The sequence below is a fragment of the Plecotus auritus genome, assembly GCF_963455305.1.
Source record: "Plecotus auritus genome assembly, chromosome: 2".
Classification (NCBI taxonomy): domain Eukaryota; kingdom Metazoa; phylum Chordata; class Mammalia; order Chiroptera; family Vespertilionidae; genus Plecotus; species Plecotus auritus.
The window spans coordinates 96,824,697-96,842,382 of NC_137771.1; the positions used below are offsets into that span (position 1 = coordinate 96,824,697).

A 17,686-nucleotide genomic window follows, 5' to 3' on the forward strand; every position below is an offset into this window, starting at 1 on the left:
CAGGGATCGCTAGTTTGCACAGGGTGGTCTGGCAGAGTTTCCCTAACAAGGGGACCCACAGGCAGAGACCTGAGAAAAGGCAGGAGGGAGGCTCAGGACTTTCTGGGGAGGGTACTCCAGGCACAGGGAACAGATAGTAAGTGCAGCAAGGAGGCCAATGAGCTGAAGTGGAGGGACCAACGGGGAAAGTGGCCGGTGATGAGCTCGGAGGGTGGGGGTTGATCATGTGAGGTCTTCAGTTGCTGTGAAAGACACTGCTTCTGCTCTGAGTGCAGTGGGAGCCATTGGAAAAGTTGATAGGACGTGTGAAATTATTCATTATGCAGGGAGATCATGACTTTATAGTGCAGCCTCTTCTGAATTAGCTATATTTCTGGGTAAAGAAATAACCCTCGTTGATGAATAAACATTCTTCTTTGCAAAATAATTCAAAGCAAAAACAATGCAGAGTGAATGGTGGAATGAGAAAATAAAATCACCATTCTCACCCCCTAAGAAATAACAGATGTGGCATTGATCACCAGAGGATGCTTAATCCAGTGGGAAAATGTTGGTGGCAGCTCCAGTGTAGGAGGCCAAGGTGCCAACACTGGAATCCCTTGATTCATCTCAGCATCATTTGAAGTCGGCGCACCTTCTAGGGTGTTGCTGCATGAGTGACAGACACCATGCCCTGTGCCATCTGGCTTCTTCAATAAGACAGTGCCATGGGGGAAGGTAGGGAAGGGTTTTTCCTAAGACATGTGCAACATATGGATCTTTTTAGGACCCGATTTTTTAAATATAACCATGAAGGGACTTTTTACGAGATGAATATTTTGAACACAGACTTGGTATTAAATAATATTAAAGACTTATTAATTCTGTTAGATGTGATGATGGCATTGTCTTTGTGTAAGAAAATGTCCTTTTTTATAAAGAGACATATATTTATATTTAGAAGTAAAATAACATGATTTTAAGAATTTGATTTAAAATATTACAGGAATGAGTGAAAGAGAGAAAAGGGGCAGAAGAACCAAAAGGAGCAAAATATTAATAATTGTTGACCCTAACAGATGGTATAGAGGGAGTTATTAAACTATTCTGTCTTCTTTGTGAATATATGAACTTTCAAAAGAAAAGGTTTTTTAAATGCAAATTGAAAAGAAGATGGGAAGGTAAGAAGATAAAAAAGGAAAGCCTTGTTTAGAAAGACTAAGTTGCTAATAATTCTTCCTTGAGTAGGAGAATCATGACAAAGAGTGAAAGGCATTTACTATTGCTAGATGTTGCTTATCTATATATATATATATAAACGCCTAAGCGACCATTGCGACAGAACATCCGGAACAACCAGTCGACCAGTCGCTATGATGCTCTCTGACCACCAAGGGTCAGATGCCCAATGCAGGAGCTGCCCCATGGTGGTCAGTGCGCTCCCACAGCCAACCTCCACAGACCCTCCCTGTGGCTGGCCAACCTCCCGCAGTCCCCTGGCTGGCCAACCTCCCGTGGTCCCTCCCCCTGGCCAGCCCTGCTGGGCCCTGATCGCCAGCCAGGCCTAGGGTTCCCACCTGTGCATGAATTCGTGCACCAGGCCTCTAGTGTTAACATAAAAACATTCAAACCTGTAAAGAATTTTTGTGAGTTTGAGCCTAACTGTCTACAATTACTGGGAAGCAGAACCTCAACAGATTGAGACAATGCTATGGAGAATGGCGGGTTACATCTGTATTTATACATTGCAATCAAAGGAAGGGACGGAGGTGGGTTATATGAAATCCATTGGTAATAGACTAGAGAGTCAGGAGAAAGCAAAGCGAGGGAAACCCCTGGGATTGGATAAAAAGTAAAATGATAGACACATACTTGGGTGAGTGCAGGAACAATTAACATGATAACAATGAAGGAATTTGTGGTATCTGTCCTGGTGCCCAACACATTATGTTGTGCCCCAATGGGTACAGAAAAAGGGAGGTTACAAGTTACCCAGACATTTCAAGGATATGTTATTATAGATGCAAAAAGACAGATAGGCTCAGTTAAGGTAAAGGTTGACTTGTCAGTGAAGATACCAGCCTAGGAGGTGACTATCCACCATAACTGCTTTTAGTTAAAGTTTAATTTCAGACCATCCTTAGTGGTTACTTTAGGTCTCTGAGTTTGCAAGACCGCCATGCAAGCCTCCCCTGAGATTGTCAGGTCAGCATGTGGCCCTTTTCGTCCACACTTAGAAATGAAACTTTGAACTCTTGTTGAGATATATTCTATTTATCATATATCCAACCCCTAATTTCATGATTGTTTGCCAAGCTCATAAAATAATGACAATATTGACAGCACTGATGATGACAAATAAAAGTTGGTAACCTCCCTGCCCTCTGACACCTAGGAAGCTGAGTGCATGCTGTTGTGGGGCAGGGTTGCAATCTATTCAGTCTCACTCTCTGAGGGCTTACATCGGAAGGCCTGTGAGGCCTCCTTTTGCTAGGATGTATAATCTAATTATGCATGCACGAGCAGTCAGTACGTGTGAGTTTGATTCATAGGTGGTTAGTACTGCAGAAAACGAGGATTGAGAACTGTTACTTTGGAACTGGCTGCTGGAAAACCTGGATGGCAATTTCTAAAGTGTATTCTCGACCCTAAAACCACCCAGTCTCTGTCTCTGCTCCTTCGCTCAGCTTGAAAATGCTGAGCAGACTCGAAATGCAAGGATTTCCGCAGACTTGAAGTTATCCTGCTGTTTGAGATCATGTCTCTCCTTGGGTATTTCTTCTCTTAGTAAATGTGGAAGACTGAGTGACATTAAAGCCTTAAGTGTACCACTGAACATCAGTCACTGTTTACAAACAGTGCGACTGCTGAGCAGAAAGACTAGTGAGCATTTAAACCCCTATTCCTCATTTTGAGTAATTGCAATATTAGTTGAAAGAAAAAAAACATGAGGTGACAGAAAGAACTTGTCTGGAAACGAAACTCAACTCTATGGGTAGCTGAGTTTTATGGTTCTTACGTTTTTTGTTTTGTTTTGTTTTGTTTAAAATATATTTTATTGATTTTTTACAGAGAGGAAGGGAGAGGGATAGAGAGTTAGAAACATCGATGAGAGAGAAACATCGATCAGCTGCCTCCTGCACACCCCTTACTGGGGATGTGCCCGCAACCAAGGTACATGCCCTTGACCGGAATCGAACCCGGGACCCTTCAGTCCGCAGGCCGACGCTCTATCCACTGAGCCAAACCGGTTTCGGCGGTTCTTACGTTTTATCAGCATATGTACACCTGGGCCCTGACGAGCTCCACATACTAGTAAGACTGGGTTCTTCAGAGTCACCAACTGGTCTCACCATCATGACCCTAACTGGTTCCATTGTAGAAATCTAAGGGAAGAGGAAGGCAGGTAAAGTGACTAAAGTAGACAGGAAGAGCCCATTACACAGTTAGTTCTGCATTGGACAGCTATCAGAGCAGGGCCCCTGCCGTGTGCCAGACGCTCTCCTGGGCCCTGAGGAAGAGGCTGCCGCCTCCATGGAGCTCAGATTCCAGCCGGGCACAGGGAAGAGACCAGAGCCACCCGGGACTCTGAAGATTGCTCCTGCCTGCAGCAGAGGGCTGGGATGCACAGGGTGGGATGGGGGCGGGGGGTGGGGAGGGTGGGGGGGGGCGGGGCTGGCTTCAATTCCTACCTCATTTCTTCCTTAGCTGTGTGAGCTTGGACTGGTCACTTAATCACTCTGAGCTTCAAGATCCTCTTGTGTAAAATGACAATAAAAACAACACCTACATCATAGAGTTGTTATGCAGATTACATGAGTTTAATGCATGAAAAATGCCTCCTGGGTGTTTGGCCCATGGCGAGTGGGAGTTGTTACATAGCCCAGCACTGGAGACGAAATAGGTACCCAGCAGCTAACTCATTTGCTACTTCTGCGTTTGAGCATTAAAATGGCCACATGTCTGGCAGACACAGGAATGGGATTGCTAGGGAATGTTTACATTTTCATAGTTTTTCTCTTTCTCTCAGGGGAGAAAACAGCCTTCAGACTCTTCAAACCATTCCTTTAGGTTGGCAGGTCCTAAATTAAGAGGGAAAGCAGTTTCCTATGGGTAAGGAAAGATTCGGAGCTGCCGCGATAATAGCAGCCTTTCACAGTCAGGCCCTAAAATGCTATTTGAGTCTACATGACCCAGCAATTTCAGGCCTTCCTGCTATAATAAGGAATTCCACAATCGACGGCCAAAGGGCTGTTTTACAGGGCTCCTGGGGCCCGGGTCCTTGGCCAGGGCAGTCGTTACAGCGTGGCCCACTCCCGTCCAGGCCCGCCTGAGAAAACAGGCTTCCCTCCCTTCAGCAGGGAGGCTTTCCTCCAGGGCTGCCATGCGCCTCTAAGCTGTTTGATTGCTAGTAGAGGAGGGTGGGAGAGGAAAGGGAGACTGGCTCAGTCTGAAGGAAGGAAAAGTGGCTTCTGTGAATGGCATGTGTACTTGCCATGAGGCTGTCAGCTTGGTGGCAGCGGCCCAGTCGGCCTTGGTATAGGCTGCCCCCTTGTGCGCTGGCCAAGCCACTCAGCAGAGCCCTCTATTTTGATGGATTTCTCATTCCCCAGGCCGTCCCAGGAATAGTATTTCACCGTGGTGCTTGACTCCAGTTTGGGTTGGGGAGACGTTGCCTCTCCTGAGCCTGCCTGGTCTCCCTCCTCCAGTGGCTGAGCCGGCTCGTCCTATGTGGAGCACTGTCGGGTCTAGCAGAGCAGCCGGGCAGTGCGGCCTGGGAAACTGCCCAGGCTGGCTCCTCCCATAGAGCGAGTGTGAAATAAAAGTGGTTGAATTCTTGCTGAGCTTATTGGGAGGAGTCTATGCTTGTATCAGCTTAGAGACGTGTTTCTCCTCCATTCAACTTCTCCAATTCTTTTGTGGAATCTGGTGCATGAATTTGTACGGGGGGTGGGGCAGGTTAGAAAGAAGCCCTGGTGGGGGAGGAAGGAGAGGGACAGCTGGTGCCTCGCCCCACCCGTGCCCTCACAACCTCCGCTCACCCCGAAGAGACCATTCTTTTCGAGGAGCCTCAGCAGCAATCCCCAAATGCCTCAATTAAATCTTAATTGTGCTATTTAATTTTCATAACCTTCAGTAATTTCTGTGTTTATTGACAAAGTGTATTAAGCTCCTAAGAGTGGCTTCTATGCCTTCTTCATTAAGGTGTTAAGGGAAATGTGATTTTAACAAAGGGGATTTTATGGTGGTTTCCTTGGATTCACTTAGTTCTGTTTTTCAATTGATGGATTGTTTCTGGTTTATTGTTTCTTGTACCCAAACACCACAATCCCCAATCCTGTCATATGGAGCTTGTACACCGTATCATTCCGTCAGTTCTGACCAAGTTTTGCCTAAAACACAGAACAGTTTAGGTCCCATGTGGAAGAACTTAGTTCACTGGAGTGAGTCTCTTAGTGACATAAGCCCTCCCAGAGCCTCACCGAGGTGGCCGGCCGTATGTAAGGCAGCAGCACCTGGGAAGCCTTCTGTAGAGGTTGGACATGCACTGGTGTGGAATGGGCACGACACTGTCTACTTCACAGACCAGGAGACAGGAGCACACGCAGGCTGAGCGACGTCCCCCAGCCTGGAAGAGGCAGGGAAGGAATTTAACCCCTGCTTCCCACCCTCAGTCTGGGCCTCAGCCTCTCCTCCCGCGGAGCACATTCCTCGTTTCCTCCCCTAAATATTGTCAGTCAACTTCACATATTCCTTCATTACTAGTCAACTCGGACCCAGAAAAATCCTGTGGGCTATTTTAGAGAACCTAGGAACATTTAGCAATTCCAAGAAAAGATAGATTGTAGCAAACATACTCACAGTTTTTTAAAAATATATTTAAGAAAGAACGAGAATTGTGGCCCTGGCCAGGTGGCTCAGTGTAGTTGGAGCATCGTCCTGTACACCAAAGGATTGCGGGTTTGATTCTTGGTCAGGGCACATACCTGGGCTGTGGGTTTGACCCTTGGTCGGGGGTGTTCGGGAGGCAAACAAACGATATTTCTCTCTCACGTCGATGTTGCACTCTCCCTTCCTCTCTCTCTCTCTAAAATCAATAAAAACATATCTTAGGGTAAGGATTTAAAAAAAGAAAGAAAGAATAAGAATTATGTTTTATTTACTTATATATTATAGAAGGATGGGACATATCTTTTTAAGACTGGTTCCAAAAACATTTTTTAATTAGATAATCATAATTCCCAAATGCAGTGACCAGTTAAGTAAGTCAGTGTGTTGGTGGGGGTTGGGACTGTGGGAAGGGAATGTCAAACCTCATTCTCTGGCTGGTGTTTCCGGCAGGCAGATAGCTTAGACCAGTGATCGGCAAACTCATTAGTCAACAGAGCGGCAATGTGGCTTGTGCACCGCAATTTGCCAACCACTGGCTTAGACATTGAAGCAGGGTGAGTCCTGCCAGCACAGTGCTTTGTCTCTTACCAGCGCCCTGGCCTGGGAGCTTCGGCGTGCGTGTCTCCGCACACAGCACACCCTTGTCTGGCGCTGCACCCTCCTCCCACAGGTCCTGAGCTGCAAGGCCGCTGTGCCCGCCAGCCCTGAGCTAGGCTCTGTTTGACAGGAACAGGGAATCTTTTTTTTTTTTTTTAAATGAAATTGTATAAGCAAGGAGTTTCTAAAATCATCATTTGTCATCGAATACCAGCAAAACTGTAGGCTTTTAAACCCCATCAGGCTGAGCGTGGGTGAAAGTGAGTGAGTGAGCAAGAAGACAGAGCCTTTGGTGTCAGCCAGAGGAGGGTGTTTGCATGTTGAGGACATGGTCAGGGGTTTTCAGCACAGACTTAGTTTTTCTCAGAATAGTCACCTGACCTCTGGGTTCCTCTTGCAGCACTACCCATATAGCTTGGTCCTCCAGAGGGGGCTCGTCACCAGCCCACGGAGCCATAGGAAGGGCTGCTGGTCGAGAGGTGACAGGGGAGCTGGATTCGAGTGATGGAGCCACCTGGACCCACCCTTGGGGCTCTGCACCCTCCAAACCCTTCGTTCAGACCACGTGGTCATTTCTGCTAGTTCTGCTTTGCTGCCATCACTCTAAGTGGGAGAGTGTTGGAAATTTTGTCCACAGCCTCTCAGCGGCTCCTGTGTAGGATCAGGGACTTTCCCAGCTGGATGGGGCCTTTGCTTCCTTTTCAGATTGGCCCTAAGATTCCTGGTGGGGAGGTAGTCGGTGGGACAGAGCACCCCCTCCCAACCTTTCTGCTGCCCACACAATACAAGCTGTTGTGGTATTTTCTTATTATTGCAGAATTTATGAAACCAGAAGGAGATACATAGGAAGAGATTTCCTGCAAGGAATTGGCTTACACAAATGTGGGGGCAGGTGGGGCACCCCTGAAATCCAGGGGTCAGGCCGGCAGGAGGGGAGTCTGCACGTCAGGGTGAAGCTGCTGTCCACGGGCAGATGTTTTTGTCTTCCACAAGGAAGCCTCGGCTCTGTGTTTAGGGCCTTGCAACTGATGGGGTCAGGCCCACCTAGATTATCTGAGAATCCCTTTTACTTAAAATCAGCTGACTGTGGACTTCAATCACCTCTGCAACATATCCTGACAGCAGCACCTACATTACTGTTGATAGAACACCTGGGATTGTAGCCTAGCAGCATTGACTCAGCAAACTGAGCTGATGACCCAGGCTCTGATGCCTCACTTCCCTTTGGGCCTCAGCCTTCCTCCTTCCTCACCTGAAGTGACTGATCTGGGCAGCACTACTTTCTTTTCTTCCAGGAGAAGTATAAGAATCTGAAAGCTTCTGAAGGCCCCCTAAGAGATCTTGTACCCAAACACCACATTTCCAACAGACCTTGCAGAGGGCCTCGGGGCTACTCCTGCATCCTGTGTGCTCAGACGATTGTGGTCATGCTCCCTTTTTTTACAGGCCAAATGCCTCAATTAAATCTTAATTGTGCTATTTAATTTTCATAACCTTCAGTAATTTCTGTGTTTATTGACAAAGTGTATCAAGCTCCTAAGAGTGGCTTCTATGCCTTCTTCATTAAGGTGTTAAGGGAAATGTGATTTTAACAAAGGGGATTTTGTGGTGGTTTCCTTGGATTCACTTAGTTCTGTTTTTCAATTGATGGATTGTTTCTGGTTTATGAGAATATGAAATAAGTGTAATGAGAAGAAAGAGTGTAGACTGTCATTGTAGGCTATTTCTCTTTCTCAGTCTTTTTAGAACAAACTTCAGCCCTGCTCTGAAATTCACCAGGTCGGTGAAGAATGAAGAGGTCAAATGAGACCCAGGGATGTTTTGGCAATAATTATGTTATTACATATGGTAATGATGCATAGTATTATCCTATCTAATAAAAGTAATATTCAAATTAACCATCACTCCGCTACACCCACAAGCCACGCCCACCAGCCAATCAGGAGTGAGTATGCAAATTAACCCAACCAAGATGGCTGCAGCCACGGAGCGAGCAGGAGGCTTGGGTTTCCCTGGTAATGGAGGAAGCCAAGCTTTCTGCACACCCTGGCTGGCCCAGCCCTCCACTCAAGGCTACAAAGTTTCAATTATAGAAGATAAATAAATCCAAACAGAAATGGCGGCAGCCACGGAGCTGGAGAGAGCAGGAGGCTTGAGTTGCCCCCAGTGATGGAGGAAGCCAAGATTCCGCAGCCCTGGCCTGCCTTGGCCTCCGCTCAAGGCTACAAAGTTTCAATTATAGAAGATAAATAAATCCCAGATACCAGGGCCTCCGCTTGGGTCCCTGGGGGGCGTGGCCAGCCTGCAAACCACCACAGGCCCCTCACCCAGGCCGCCCCATGCCCCAAGGGAACCCCCACCCTGATCCAGGACACCCTTCAGGGCAAACCAACTGGCCCCCAATCGTGCACCAGGCCTCTATCCTATCTAATAAAAGAGTAATATGCAAATTGACCATCACTCCAACACACAAGATGGCTGCCCCCATGTGGGCACAAGATGGCCACCACAAGATGGCCAGCAGGGAGGGCAGTTGGGAGGGACCAGGCCTGCAAGGGAGGGCAGTTGGGAGGGACCAGGCCTGCAAGGAAGGGCAGTTGGCGACAATCAAGCCTGCAGGGGAGGACAGTTAGGGGTGACAAGGCCTGCAGAGGAGGGAAGTTGGGGATGACTGGGCCTGCAGGGAAGGGCAATTGGGGAGGACCCAGGCCTGCAGGAAAGGGCAATTGGGGAGGACCCAGGCCTGCAGGGAAGGGCAGTTAGGGGTGACCAGGCCAGCAGGGGAGGGCAGTTAGGGCCAAACAGGCTGGCAGGGGAGCAGTTAGGTATCAGGCTGTCAGGGGAGTGGTTAGGGGGTGATCAGGCTGGTAGGCAGAAGCAGTTAGGGGCAATCAGGAAGGCAGGCAGGCGAGCAGTTGGGAGCCAGCAGTCCTGGATTGTGAGAGGGATGTCCGACTGCCCATTTAGGATTGGGCCTAATCAGGCAGTTGGACATCCCTCGAGGGGTCCCAGATTGGAGAGGGTGCAGGCTGGGCTGAGGGACACCCCCCCCCACCATGCACGAATTTCATGCACCAGGCCTCTAGTTACTTATAAAAACTAACATATAGCCATAAGGTGGGGCTCCTGGTTGAGAGGTGACAGTGGAGCTGTATTCGAGTGATGGAGCCACTGTATTCAGGCATTCTATGCTTCTTTGATGCTCATAACAGCTCATTTTACTGATGACAAAACTGAGGCACAGAACTCCAGATGTCTGAACCAATGTCACAAGTTCATAAGCGCTAGAGACAGGATTTGAACTCAGGCTGTCTGGCACTGGCCTCCAGGCTCTTAGCTATGCGCAAAAGGGTTGCACACTAGATGCTTGAGATATTTTGGGGTTCGAATCTATGATGCATCACCTCAGATGACAGTTTTTTGTGACCTTAAATTGTTTTACAAAATGAAGGAGAGGTTGCTGCCATAAGTGAAAACCTACTCAGATGACTTGAGGTCAGCCCATTGGCAAAGAAAGTAGCTCTAAGAAGTGATGACACCGTGTGCAGCCCGGGCCTTCACAGGTGCTGCTGGCAGCTGGGAGTTCAGAGCCATGGACACCTGCCTGCGGGCTACCTATTATTTGACACATCCCAGGTGCTTCGTGGGTGGCTGGGTTGGGGACATCATGCCCTGCTGGTGGCAGGTGTCTCTGCCTTTCAAGACCAAGGCCAGTGGCCTGGCCAGGAGTCCAGAAGCATCTCCGAAGTGTGTGAAGCATTGACCAACCGCTCCCGTGTGCAGAGCTGGGCTGGCCCTTCGTGGGCAGAGATGATCTACCTGCCATGTCCTCCCTCCTGCACATGCTGGGGCATAGGCTTTTAACATCCTGATGGATTTCTCCCTCTCTTTCACTTCGAAAACCCGCTTCTCATCACCCGGAAGGAACATGGGATTAATGGCAAGCTTCAAGCGCCTATGGTTCTTTGGTAATTGCTTTAAAAACACACATCTTTATAGCCACCTTTAGAATGTGGTTGATTTTAGGCAGTTTGGAAAGACTTTCTGGTGAGTCAAGGCAAAAAGGTGATTATCTGCAAATGTCATGCCTGTGTCCTCACATCAGATCGCCGTGTTTTCCATCGCCCCTGCAGGAATGCTGAAATGCCATGTAGCTGCGTCTGTCTACCCTGATGAAACACAGTGAACTCCCAGCTAGGATTCCTGCAAACGCAGGAGTGCAGAGGTTGGGAAGTGATTTTACTAAGCCAGCTGTCAGAGATGTGTGTCGGGAGGCAAGAACATTGCTCCTGAGTAGAGCTCTGGGGACCATGTTAACCTGCAGGTGCTGGTTCTTGGGTCTGGGTGGGGCCTGAGCTCGCACCTCTAACACACTCCCAGGAGCTGCTGATGCTTCAGGTCCAAGTACCAAGGAATTAGAGGATTGCTCAGACTACTCATGGGAGAAGAACAAGGGAAGCCCACCAAGGAAACACTGGCCATGAACTCATATCTATAGTAACACTAACGTGTGCACCGGTCACGGCGTCCCATTTGCAGGGAGGGGAGAGTAAGAAGTGAGACTGGAATCATTGGCCCACAAGGGACAACTTTCCTTCGTCATCCACCAACCTAGCCCCCGGTTTAGAAGGCTGCCCGTGATGCTTGTGTGATGGTGTGTGGTGTGGTTAGTGTATGGGATTGGACATCCCCTAAGGGGGTCTGTGGGGTGGAATTGGAATTGCAGATATTTTCCTACTCGGGTCTCACAAAACTAAGGAGAAAGGCATGCCCGTTGCACCAGCTTCATGCACCATCCACGTGAAGCCATGCTGCTGCGTTGGCATCAAGTATCTCTGTGACTTTGCTTAAAGGTCACCTGAGTAGGCAGGTGCTAAATTTCCTCATTTGATACGAGCCGGTGCCGCACCGCAGACACTGAACTTACCCCGCCTAAAGCCCATTTCGGATTTCCATAGCAAATCTACCGCTCGGGCTGAGTAAGTGAAAGCTAGAACCTGCAACTGGTAGTCTTTTCTAAAAAGATTCTGGTTGCTTTATTATGTTTAAGAGCAGAGATGCCAGACCCCACGTGAATGCCCAAGCCCCGCTGGGAGGTCATCTTTGACATGAGCCTGGCCTGTGCGTAGAAAAGAACATCATTACAGCCAATGGCCAGGAGACGGCTGTTTAATCCTGTTTTCTTAATTAAATGGAAACAAAGTTCTTTAGATGCTGTTCTCTGGAGGTCAAGTTTCTTTCACTCACCGATAGCTGGGATCATGATGCCTGTTTGTGCCGAGCGGGGATGGAAATTCTGATCACTTTATTATCTCTTTCCTACAGATGAGCTGGTGCAGACATTGGCTGGCATGGTGCCCTCTCCTTGGTGGGGCTGATTCTGTCCTGCAAGTGTAGTTTGTCTGTTCTCCCCTTTAATCTGTTCCCCTTCACTGCCTTGCAACCCCCACCTCTGTGCTGGCCTCTAGACAGTCAGAAGGTGGGCGATGGGCTGTGGCAGTGGTCGGCAAACTGCGGCTCGTGAGCCACATGCGGCTCACGAGCCGCGGTTTGCTGCTCTGTTGACTAATGAGTTTGCCGACCACTGCATAAGGCATTACCCTTACCCAGAAGTTTTGACTTCAGGTTAAAGACATTAGTACATTATTAAAATGTTTTTTAAGTGTTTTTCCCTAAGGCAGTGGTCGGCAAACTCATTAGTCAACAGAGCGGCAAACCGCGGCTCGCGAGCCGCAATTTGCTGACTACTGGGCTGTGGCAACTGACCTACAAACAGTGTCTTCTAGACACAGTTCCATGAAAAGTATTTTCTCCTGAGAGTCTTCTTTAAAAAAAAAAAAAAAAATGTATTTACCTGTACTTAAAAAAAGGCAAGCCAGCTTTAGGGAGAAGAAGAGCAAACGAACTTGTGTTCTAAAGTACATAAACCCTGCTGTCTGCTGCAGTGTTGAGGACTTACCTCTGTTCCAGGAGCTCACGTAGCAGGCCTCTGCTGGTTGGCACCTGGGCACTGCAGTCTAAGTTTGGGACCATCTTTGACTCCAAGTCAAATTGAGAGCCTAGATTCCTGCAAACAGGAGGGACCGTGGTGTCCTTCCATCCAGTAGACATTTAGTGGAGGCAGACACTAGTGGTGTTTGGAGCTGTGAAGATCAAACAGACACCTCCCTCCCCTGCCCGCTGCGGTATCTACCTGACAGGACCAGAGAGGGGGATGCATCACACCCAGGTCACAGTGGGCAGAGAACCTGTGTGGGGAGGAGAAGCTTCCCGTGAGAACATCACAAGTTCCAAGTCTGCTATACTGTTTGGGTTTTGTCTTGTTCAAAAGGAGGGACGTGCAGGTGGGTGGGCGTGAGTAGACGGTGCTCCTGGGTGCCCTGCGCAGAGAATGAGAGGGTCCCCTAATACAGCCTGGTAGAGGGAAGGAGTGGCAACAGGCGGGCACAACGGAGTCCACTCTACAAGACACTCATTGGCCTCCGGAAAGCAGAAGTGGGAATAATGTGCTATGCAAACACTCTGCCCCTATGCAGTGTTTGCTAGCTTCTGGACTAGGCAACTCTGAATTATAATATTCTTTGCCACTGACTTGCTCTGTGACCTTGAGCAATGATCTCGCTCCCTTCCCCGTCTGATCCTCAGCTCATCTAGCTGTAAAAATGAGGATCTCAACCTTGACTTACTGTAGAGGGCTCTCAGATGACCAGCAAATAACCCTGATCTGACAGTTCTTGGTTGGTTAAGAAGTGCACTGGCCCCAGTGCCCCCATGGCCCCCCCAGGCCAAGGTCAGGATACTCATGTCTCTCTTGTCCCTTCTGTGTTCCAGGAATAGAGCTGTGTCCCCCTGGAAAACGGTTCATGATCACCATGGTGGCAAGCTTCGTGGCCATGGCGGGACAGCTCCTCATGCCCGGGCTGGCGGCGCTGTGCCGGGACTGGCAGGTGCTGCAGGCGCTCATCATCTGCCCCTTCCTGCTCATGCTGCTGTACTGGTCGTGAGTATCCCCGCAGGCTGCCCATGCCGCTGCCCGCACACAGAAGGCCGCGCCCACCCCAGGAGACACAGAGGAAGCATAGGGCTGGGACCCACTATCCCCAAACTTCCCCTTGTGTCAGCTTGTGTGCTGTGAGGGAATGTTGCTCTCCTTTTTCATTTTATTTTGTAAATGTCTTATCTTGGGAAATGTCCAGACCTACACAAAGTACATAGGAGATTAGAATGAGCCCTGGGTGCCCTTTACCAGCTCTGACCATGTGCCCTCCTCAGTCTGGTGTCATACCTATTCGCTGGGTTATTCCAATGTGATTTTCATGAATGGATTTGCAAAAGAGGGATCCTTGTGTGGAGAGGAGCCATAGGGAGATGTTCAAGGAAATTCAGCAAAGCCACCTGGTCTCCTCTGGACTACAGAGGGGCAAATGCCAGGCCCTCAGTCGCCACCCAGCAACTGCAACCCAGGCTCGTGTGGCCAACAGAGCGAGAACATCTGCTGTGTGGTCCTGTGGGGGAAAAGTCCACTCACCCTGCTCTAGACAAGTTCAGGAGGAATTTTAGGGCCATGTGTACCTTTCAGTTTCTAAGTTTTAAGTTTGGGGCTTGCTGACTTTAGGAAAAAAGGAACAGCTAAGCACACTGGTTTTAAGCTATGACCTGGGCAACTAGATTTTTAAAACTCCCAGGGGATTACCGTGTAGCTGAGATTGGAAACCACCACTCTTAAGACAGTTGTTAGGGAAAAAAGGAGTGTCCTGACCTTTTTATAAATAACCCTTCTCTTTCTTTGCCTTCTGTCCCCCCTCCACACACACCCCCAAATCCCAACACTCTTGCTTCCCCACAAGTACAGGGTACTGTCATGTAGATTATAATACTGCACTATTTCTATTCCTTCGTCACCAGTGGCAACCAGATGTCTGGCAAGAAGTCAGTCAGTTGTGACTCAGCTTTGTTCACAGAGTGGAGAGGGCACTACTGGGGCTTCTTTTTTTTTAAAGGTGCCAGGGAGGAGAAGAAAGTCCCTGCCTTTTAACTTTGCCAGGGCCACCCACCCAGGCTGTCACACCAGCAGATAGAAATCAGTGAGCGAGGCGCCTTTTCCTCTAGAGCCCTGTCCTTGCTCTCTGTCATAAGAACCTCAGCAGCAGCAGCGAGGAGCCTAAAGGCCATCTGCTGGCGAGGGCCCCATCCCGCAGCTGCCACACTGCGCTCCTCTCAGGGTGCACTCTGCCAGGCTTCTTGACCGGAGGTCCTCCTACAGGAACCATGCAGGTTTCAGATCCTGCTCCCTCCAGCAGGATGGCCCTGGCCAGTGTGGCTCAGTTGGTTGGGGTGTCCTCCCATGCACCAAAGGGTTGCCGGTTTGATTCCTGGTCAGGGCACATGCCTGGGTTGCTGGATCCCCAGTAGAGGGTGTGCAGGAGGCAGCTGATCGATGTTTCTCCCTCCCTCTCCCTTCCTCTCTCTCTAAAAATCAATGAAAATATTTAAAAAATAAGAGGCAAAGAATGAAATGGTTTCCCCAGAGCAGGAAGCAGTGGACAGCTCTTGCCTTAATCAGTCAGAGGAAGCCCTTCCCGTTCCTCCCTTGCACCCGGAGCTGGGCTGGGCTTGTTTTGGAATTTGGGGCATTTATTTATTTAACAAATGTTTATACAGTGTCTGCTCTATGCCAGATGCAGATGCTAGCACTACACAAAGAGTAGACCATTCAGTCTTCCTATTCACTGAGAAGATGACAAAACTGAGGCGCCCAGCTGGCCCCGAAACCCAGCACTTGTGCTGTCTCCCACCTTCCCTCAGCTGCCATCCACTTCTCCTGGGAGGGGAGCCCCGTTGTCCTAGACCATCTTCTGTGTGGTCTGGCATCCCCCACCTCCCTCCTCTCACTTTCTGGCCTCCACAGCACCCAAGCGCACAAGTGCTGTCTGCTGGCCCCTGGGGATTGGTGGGCCGGGGTACGCACAGCCTTTTGGAGACCCACACTCCTGTAAGGGCAGACAGGGCTGTCTCCTTTACCTCCAGGCTCTGAGTCTCAGCCCTGGTTCTGCTCCTACCTATCCCAGGTAGGAGGGCACCTGATGGGGAGAAATGGCAGAGAAGGGTTTCCTGGAATGGGTCTGGGATCCTGGCCCATGTGGCAAAGGGTTGGGGGTGTTATTTGTCCTATTCTTGTTCATTTAAATTTAAAATGCATCAGGGTTAATGACAGGCAAGGTAAGGCATTCATTTACTTACGTACATTATCAAACCTATGGAAAATTCTTTGAAACAAAACTTTACAGTGGAAAGCGTATCCAGGGTACTCTGACAAGTAAAATGTGTATGTGGACAGACAGATGGATGGATGTCCCGATGCACTGACACCGTGTAGTTACTGCTCTGGCACCGCAGTCTAGATCGACCTGCTCTACTCACACATGTTAACTGCTGTGATCGTAATCAGCATTATTTTTTATTTATATTATTATTTAAGGTGCTTGGCACATGTCTGGCCTACAGCAGGTGTGCACTAATATTAGCTACTGTTGTTACGATGATTATATCACCTCTTACCATGTGTGGCAGCCTGGGTGTACGGGCAGGTAAAAGACACCAGGGGTGTGAGACGTATTCCATTTCACCCAGCAGATCGAAAGCCTCCGTAACAGTCATTGGCTTTTAAAGGCCACTGCAGTGCCTCACCTTTTTTGTCATCTTCTGATCCCCACCCGCCTCCCATCCACTGCAAGGGGAAGCTGTGGCTCCCGAGGCTCTGGTTTGACAGGATGAAGTGGGCTATTGGGGGAGGTGGTGAGCTGCAGCACCAGTCCCAGGACCAGCTATTGGTGACAAAGTCACTTGCTTTCCTTTAATGAGCAAATATTTATTTTGTGCACCCAGGGGGCCAGCAGTGCACTTGGTGCTTTTCAGTGACTCTAAGACTGTGCATGAACAAGGGTCATAAACCAAACTGTATGACACAAGGTCGCCACAACCACGGTCCTGGGAACAACAAAGAGGTGGAGCAGGGTTAGAGGGATCTTCTGGTTCCAATTGTGAGCTAAGCCGACAGGGACCTTCCAAACACACACAGATGCCGACTAAGATACACATTAGCCAAAGTGTTACACAGCGCTGAGCTCCAGTGCAAGACCCGGGAGTTCCCTGGGCCCAGACCAAGCAGAGCATTCGAGCAGGACTGACCAGGCAGCTGCAGGGCATCTGAACCAGAAAAAGGAGCTTGGGCTTCAACACCTGCACGGGGGGCTGGAGCTGAGACCTCAGGCCCCGTATCATTTAGAATAGGGCCCTTAAATGAAACCAGGGGTCAGAACTGTTGGTGAAAACAGAGCTGAGGGTAGAAGAGTTCATCCCACCAAGAGACTTAACTCCGAAGCTGGCTAACGGCCTGGGGCTGAGGGTGGAAGAGTTCATCCGTAAACACTGGAGCCTCGACGTCTGTACCACACATGCTGTGTGTTCTGAATTCCAAGTCTTCTCTAAGGCTCGGATGTTACCGTAAGAACCAGCAAGTTCCTCAGACCCTCAAGGCCAAATGGAAACCTCCCGGGGAGAACCACTGGGGCCAGGCACTCAAGACTCACTCGGAAGAAATGTTCGCCAAGGATAAGCTCACAGGCAAAATGCACAGAGCGCATCACAAGGGCCAAAAGCTTATAAATTGGGGATCTTGCCTACCAGGAAACCCAGAAAATAGAGCAATCTGAGATAAGTTCATTAGCTAACTTATTAAGTAGTTACCACAACCCCACACCAACTGCTGTTCCAGATACTAAGTATTCTAGACACTGCACATGCATATGAGCAGGTCCCCACTCATGTGAAACCTCCCTTACGTGGGGCGTGTGGGGTGGGAGGGAGTCCACTGACCATGAAGCCATCAACAAGCGAAGGGCATGGTTTCACTAAGCAGCACATGAAGACGGTGAGAAGCAGCGGTGGGACAGAAAGGGGCAGCAGGGTGATCAGGAAGGGCCGCTCTGAAGAGGCGACATTTCTTTCTGAGACCTAAATGATCAGAAGGAGGAAGTCACACACAGTTCTGGGCAGAAATGTGTTCCCAGCACATGGGAGCAGCCAGGGCAACAGCTGGCTCCCACTCGGCTTTTTCTGGAAGAGGAAGTGAGGCCAGTGTGGCTGGAACATTAAGGAAAAGGGGTGGGGGCCAAGCTCAGAGGCAGGTGGGTCAGACCACCTGGGGTCTGAAGCCCAG

General features: G+C 49.3%; 1 protein-coding gene across 6 annotated transcripts in view; it reads left to right on the forward strand.

The window, feature by feature from the left end:
- Positions 1 to 17,686, forward strand: part of SLC22A23 (solute carrier family 22 member 23) — a gene marked incomplete at its 3' end in the record, with an annotated part of 186,367 nt that overhangs the window by 122,870 nt on the left and 45,811 nt on the right. For all 6 annotated transcript variants that reach the window (XR_013959858.1, XR_013959859.1, XR_013959860.1 and 3 more), the window contains one exon: positions 13,300 to 13,468. Coding sequence is in view for 3 of the 6 variants with exons in the window: in XM_080654829.1 (XP_080510955.1) it covers positions 13,300 to 13,468 (169 nt within the window). The remainder of the gene's footprint in view (positions 1 to 13,299; positions 13,469 to 17,686) is intronic.